Below are 7154 nucleotides of genomic sequence, written 5' to 3'. Positions count from 1 at the left end.
AATGGAGTGTAAGTTAGGAAATTAAGTATAAAGAAAGAGAAATAATATAAAAGTGAAGTAAAAAAGAAATTAATGTAAGGTACGGGAAAGAGAATGAATAAAATTGATTAAAAAGTATTTAAAAGCAAAAGAAAATGTAAGTGAAAAAAAGGGGAGTGTGAAAATCAGCTCCTTTTTTTTTGGGGGAGAGAACTTTGTGACTATGACTCATAAAGATGTTGCAATAGGCCTGAATTTGGTCTTGGGGTGCCATTTGTTTGAGACGGCTCCTGTTGATCTAGGCCGACATCTAAACTCGAATTTAGGCCCATCGTCCCTAACCGACTTAACTCGGAGTTCTCCCAACTCACTGTTTTTTTTGGTCTGAATCCCAACTACTGTTTAATTACGATTTATTCAATATCGGCTGCCTTTCTTCTAACTGAGAAAAATCCTTAACGGTTTCTTTCACAGAACCAGACGCCATGGTGTTCATCACATCCCCCAACCACAAAACCCTAACCCTAAATCTAAACCCGAAGACCACCACCCTCCAAACCCTAAAGCTCCAAATCGAACAAAAATCCCAGATACCCATCTCAGAGCAGCGCCTATTCATCTCTCAAAGCCTCCAAATACTGACCCAAACCGGATCCACCCTCCTCTCCGACCTCGGCATCAGACCCCTCTCAACCCTGACCCTCCACATCCCCTTGTTCGGCGGCACCCAACCGCCCAACGTCCCCAAACCCCGCCTCGAGTTCCTCAACTCCAAGCCTCCCCCAAATTATGTCGCTGGGCTCGGCCGTGGTGCCACTGGGTTCACCACACGATCCGATATCGGGCCCGCCCGGGCCGCCCCCGACCTGCCCGATAGGTCGGCCACGACAATCGGTGGCGCTGCTGCTGCTGCTGCCCCGCCCGGGGTTGGCCGCGGTCGTGGAAAGCCTGAGGAAGAGGAAGAAGATGAAGGAGAGGATAAAGGGTATGATGAGAATCAGAAGTTTGATGAATTCGAAGGGAATGATGTTGGGTTGTTTGCATCGGCTGAGTACGATGATGAGGATAAGGAGGCCGATGCGGTTTGGGAAGCTATTGATACGAGAATGGACTCGAGGAGAAAAGACCGGAGAGAAGCTCGGTTGAAAGAAGAGATTGAGAAGTACAGAGCTTCGAACCCGAAGATCACGGAGCAGTTTGCAAATTTGAAGAGAAAGTTGTACACCGTGTCTGCTCAGGAATGGGAGAGCATACCCGAAATTGGAGACTATTCATTGAGGAACAAGAAGAAGAGATTCGAGAGCTTTGTGCCGGTGCCCGATACGCTTTTAGAGAAGGCGAGACAGGAGAAGGAGCATGTTACGGCTTTGGACCCCAAGAGTCGGGCAGCTAGTGGTACGGAGACGCCATGGTCCCAAACTCCGGTTACAGATTTGACCGCCGTAGGTGAGGGTAGAGGTACTGTGTTGTCATTGAAATTAGATAGGCTTTCTGATTCTGTTTCTGGGCTGACGGTTGTGGACCCAAAAGGGTACCTTACTGATCTTAAGAGTATGAAGATTACTAGTGATGCTGAGATTTCTGATATTAAAAAGGCCAGATTGTTGCTCAAGAGTGTAACACAGACGAATCCGAAGCACCCACCTGGTTGGATTGCGGCTGCAAGGCTAGAGGAGGTGGCTGGGAAGATTCAAGCAGCCAGGCAGTTGATTCAGAAAGGGTGTGAGGAGTGTCCCAAGAGTGAGGATGTGTGGTTAGAGGCGTGTAGGCTTGCTAACCCGGATGAAGCTAAGGCTGTGATTGCCAAGGGTGTCAAGACGATACCCAATTCGGTGAAGTTGTGGATGCAGGCTGCAAAACTAGAGCATGACGATTTGAATAGGAGCAGAGTGTTGAGGAAAGGGTTGGAACACATTCCTGATTCTGTTAGGCTGTGGAAGGCGGTTGTGGAGCTGGCAAATGAGGAAGATGCAAGACTTCTGCTTCACAGGGCCGTGGAGTGTTGCCCCTTGCACATTGAATTGTGGCTTGCACTTGCAAGATTGGAAACTTATGATAATGCTAAGAAGGTCCTCAATAAGGCAAGAGAAAAGCTATCAAAGGAGCCAGCCATTTGGATCACTGCGGCCAAGTTAGAAGAAGCTAACGGAAATACGTCCATGGTTGGGAAGATTATTGAAAGAGGTATAAGGGCCTTGCAAAGGGAAGGATTAGCAATTGATAGAGAAGCGTGGATGAGGGAGGCTGAAGCTGCTGAGCGTGCAGGGTCTGTTGCAACATGCCAAGCAATCATTCGGAACACAATTGGGATTGGTGTGGAGGAAGAGGATAGAAAGCGCACATGGGTTGCTGATGCAGAGGAATGCAAGAAAAGGGGTTCGATTGAGACAGCCAGAGCTATTTATGCTCACGCACTTACTGTGTTCTTAACCAAGAAGAGCATATGGCTCAAAGCTGCACAACTTGAAAAGAGCCATGGGACTCGGGAATCTCTTGATGCTTTGCTTCGTAAAGCGGTGACATATCGACCACAAGCTGAAGTCTTGTGGCTTATGGGAGCTAAGGAGAAGTGGCTTGCTGGGGATGTGCCTGCTGCCCGTGCCATCCTCCAAGAAGCTTATGCTGCTATACCCAATTCTGAAGAAATTTGGCTTGCTGCATTTAAACTTGAATTCGAGAACAATGAACCTGAGAGAGCTAGAATGCTTCTTGCCAAAGCCCGAGAAAGGGGAGGCACGGAAAAAGTTTGGATGAAATCAGCAATTGTTGAGAGAGAGTTAGGGAACCTTGATGAGGAGAGGAAGTTACTTGATGAGGGATTGAAGCGGTACGCTAGCTTCTTTAAATTGTGGTTGATGCTTGGACAACTAGAGGAACGGCTTGGTCATTTGGAAAAAGCCAAGGAGGCTTATGACTCAGGTCTGAAGCACTGCTCCAATTCTATTCCACTCTGGCTTTCTCGTGCTAATCTGGAAGAGAAGATGGTTGGGCTGAGTAAAGCTCGTGCAGTTCTCACGATGGGCAGGAAGAAGAATCCTCAGAATCCTGAATTGTGGCTTGCTGCTGTTCGAGCTGAATTGAGGCATGGTAATAAGAAGGAAGCTGATATTTTGATGGCAAAGGCTTTGCAGGAGTGTCCCAATAGTGGTATCTTGTGGGCTGCATCTATTGAGATGGTACCCCGTCCCCAACGGAAGACCAAGAGTATGGATGCCCTCAAGAAATGTGATCATGATCCCCATGTCATTGCTGCTGTGGCTAAGTTATTTTGGCATGATAGGAAGGTTGACAAAGCTAGGAATTGGCTAAACAGGGCAGTGACACTTGCTCCAGATATTGGGGATTTCTGGGCTTTATACTACAAATTTGAACTTCAACATGGGACTGAGGAGAACCAAAAGGATGTACTGAAAAGGTGTGAAGCGGCAGAACCAAAGCATGGTGAAAAGTGGCAACCTATTTCAAAGGCTGTGGAGAACTCTCACCAATCAATTGAAGCTATCTTGAAGAAAGTGGTGGTTGCTCTTGGGAAGGAAGAGAGTGCAGCCGAAAATAATAAACACTAGTTCTGGCTTGTTTTTTCCAGGTTATGTTTGGAAAACGTTGTAGTACAGAAAGAAAATCGATGTCTAGTGTCACTTGTCATCCGGTTGGCAAACGTTGCTATAATTCTAGCTTTGCTCATTTGATATATTTCCTGGCTGATGAAGCATGGCTTAATTGATTGTTCGAATTATGATGGTATATCTTGACATATAAATTTTCATCTGTGTTCTTGTGCGTTTTCCTTTTGGATTTTACAGACTTCCTTGTGGATTAGTTTGATTCATATCTGACTGCATTTAGTTATGACAATTGCCCTTCTTTATGATTTCCCTTTTGCAATTTTCTGCAGTTCCGCTATTTGGTCATCTATCTTTAAGCATCCTCTGAGCATAGAAACAGCTTATTGCTTGCCTGCTTGGACTTGAACACTATGTTACTGTGCCTTATTCTTTTATCCTAAGATGCAACCGGTACTTCTCGATTTCCTACTTGAGTTTTGTATGTGAATTGACAAAATTATTTATGCGAATGTTTTTCTCATATTGCTTGACCCTGAATTCAGCAGTAAAATCGATGGCAACATATAGTTTTTCATTTTTTCCTTTTTTAGACTACTGTCATGTGAGGCTCTGTAATCTATAGTTATGGAAACAAAATGTTGACATGTCCATGAACTGGGCTTCTTCAATTTAAAGGGGAAATGAGACTATTTGGCTTACTCTTTGTTACATAGCCATCCAAGTCTATTACTTTTCTGTCATGTTATATGCATTTTCTTTTATATCCTGTCATTTTTCTGCCTGGTTTGTGGTTTCAGTTTATGGTAGGGGATTCCTAGGTGATAGGGATTTCTCTAAAATTTAGGCCCAAGGGCTCATAGAGATAGGAGAGATTAAGGATGGGGGAACTAGGGCATTTAGTTGTGTTTTCTTTTAATTTGTGTTCAAGTGTCAGGGATTAGGTTTTATATGTAGTAGTTTGATCCATTATTTAATGGCCCACTGAAAACATTGGCGTGGTTATGCATTATCTGGTCCACTGAATATATTTGAATCAACTCTCAGCTTATTGAGCTGTAGGCTTTTATTGAATTCGTTTTTATCTACAAGCTCTTGAACTCATAGGATTCTCCGTGATCTTTCCTTCCAAGAACAAAGACAGTCTTCTATAAGCTAATGAAGTCTGGTAAGCTGGCTTGTATTCTGTTGGGATTTTGTGATGTGCTGGTGCTTTCTGTTGGCTTATATTAAATGCAGTTTGTTGTATTATGCCCTTTGTCCTTTCTTTGTTTATGCATGTAGAAGGGGTTGCCTCGGTGGTCCGGTTGTCTTTGTAATCTAGGCTCAATCTCAAAGTCACTAAATTTTGTATCCTTGCATGTATCTGGTGGTGCATTGCTACACTCAAGATTGACAATACTAGGGTACATGGTCGTGCCCATAATGTTCATGTACTGGGCATTCAATATCGAAACTTTCAAGGGATTGGTCTTTCGGCAACCCTTTAAAGGTGATGGGCAAAATAATGCCCTCAGAAACCACAGTAGAGAGGGTGTGTGAAAACCAAGCCAACTCTCGATCCTAAACCAGGGCATTCTCCCATCACGCGGGTCATCTTCTCGACGTTGATTATGGAGTTACCATTGCTGGTGGTGACACAGTTATCGACTTCATTTCTGAAGACTGCACTGTTGCTTCAACCTCAATGTCTGGGAAATTCAAGTGGACCAACTATATATTTTCCTTTTGGTATCACAATGGTTTGTTCTGCCTGGTAGAAAAGCCTAAACCGGCCATCACCTAGAGAGTCACAGTACGTAACGCAGGCTCCAACAAAGGCCATCGATCCAGTGACATGATAAAGTTCATCCATCCGGATCCCATTAAGTCATACCAACAGAAGAATAAGATAATTAGCTCGCCCCTAAGTGGAAACATAATTAACTAACATAATTTACTAACATAATTTAAGGATTTTACGGGCCAATTAGTGCCTAAGCGAAGGCTAGCAGCACCAACAAGTAGAAACATTGACCTTCAAGCTTAGAAATGGAGAAATGTTTGTAACGGTAAACACCTCACATGGTATGCCGATGTGGTATTACGAATTCTGTGTATGTTCCAACAAAATGAAAGACGCATGTAAACTCGTATTCTAACAATGAGAACATTCAAAATCTAGAAACTTTATAAGACGAAGGAGAACGGAGAATGAATTAGTCGTTGAACTTGCTAGAATTGATAATCAATGATGTATCCATAGATGCAAATCTAGAGAATTGATGGAGCATGATGTAGCTTAGCTTAGCACCCCTTTAATTAGAATGGATTAGCATAAAGTTTTGATTAGATACACATGACTCTGCAACACCCCTAAACAAGAACATAAGTGACAGCCCTCTAGGCTCTAGCTATTATAACAGATAAGCACAAAGGATAACTACCCCTACAACTTACAACATGAACAAATTCATCTCTTCATCCCAGCCATCATTATTACAAAACCATTGAATATGACAAGGAAGCTTACCCTCAAAGCATGCTCGAACCTTCGAGCTCCTGTGAACCCTCATCTAAAAGAGGTAAAGAGCAATCGAGCATGACGCTTCCAGAATTTGATTTGAACTCTCAACCAATAGCCGATTTGTCAAAACCGTTTCTCGAACTAAATTATATCACTGAACTACCATTTTCTTTGAGGTTTGAACTTTGAAGAGGCGTATCATAATTCAAGCTTCTTGCAACTTCGAAGAAATGTCTGACAGCTTCTTCAGGTGTCCGTACAAGAACACCATGCCCTAGGTTGAGAATGTGTCCCCTGGGCCCTGCAAACCTCACCACCCTGAATGTATTGAGTTAGTTTCAGAATTATACACAGCTGAGAATTGAAAATAAATCACAACAAAATCAAAGCCATAAATTCCTTTGTCAGTCCATATAGAATAGAGTAGAAGTTGGCAATCATTTGAGAATTTTTTCATTTGAACGAAAATATGAGCCAGTAAATTTTTGGGGTAAGGACTAAGTCTCAACCAATTGACAAGTGCTAAGCTGGGATTTTTCTTTTGGATGGGGCCAATTGCCACGGGCTTAATATCGTCCAACTTTTAGTTCCACACAGAAGTCCACGCTAAAAAAGATTTTGGCGATTGCCTACAACTGAATGAATCAATGGTCATATTGCAGGCCAAGTTTTGAATAAAACTAGCGGCAAGGGAGTTCGAAGATGTTTCCATAACAAACCTTTGAATCTCTTCAGTCACAAAAAATTATCTGATATTGCCAGGCTCGGCCCTGACTTTTGAGTGGCCCAAGGCAATAAATTAATAGTGAGGCCCCTTCTTTAGTATACAATGAAAGCTTTTGATACCAAAGGAAAAAGAAATTGCTCATTCATTCTTTTTGGTTTAAACATAATAATTTCATTCTAACAAAACAAAAGTACATGAATCATAAAAAACAAAAATTATATTTAGGTCCATACATAGTCATATAGCTTCTAACATTCAACAAAACAACCTAAGGTCATCCCCAATGGTTGGGGCTCTAAAAATGGTTTATAGAGCCTCATTTAGAGCTCCGATGGAATCTTTGGGGCTCTAAAGGAATCACTCTCATAATGAGAGGCTC

General features: G+C 42.8%; 1 protein-coding gene across 1 annotated transcript; it reads left to right on the top strand.

Moving 5' to 3' along the window:
• The first annotated feature begins 248 nt into the window (after window positions 1-248).
• Window positions 249-3747, top strand: LOC103328547 (protein STABILIZED1). The gene has a single exon (XM_016793916.2). The coding sequence runs from the start codon at window positions 465-467 to the stop codon at window positions 3543-3545; it is 3081 nt and encodes a 1026-aa protein (XP_016649402.2). The 5' UTR covers window positions 249-464; the 3' UTR covers window positions 3546-3747.
• The last annotated feature ends 3407 nt before the right edge of the window (window positions 3748-7154 follow it).

This window comes from Prunus mume, linkage group LG4, assembly GCF_029339155.1.
Source record: "Prunus mume cultivar Tortuosa linkage group LG4, ASM2933915v1, whole genome shotgun sequence".
Lineage (NCBI taxonomy): Eukaryota > Viridiplantae > Streptophyta > Magnoliopsida > Rosales > Rosaceae > Prunus > Prunus mume.
Note: the sequence above shows the minus strand (reverse complement) of the source record. Positions and strands in the feature narration are given on the sequence as shown.

Excerpts from the sequence above, each read along its gene's own strand:
- LOC103328547 (XM_016793916.2), top strand. The coding sequence starts at position 465 with ATGGTGTTCATCACATCCCCCAACCACAAAACCCTAACCCTAAATCTA.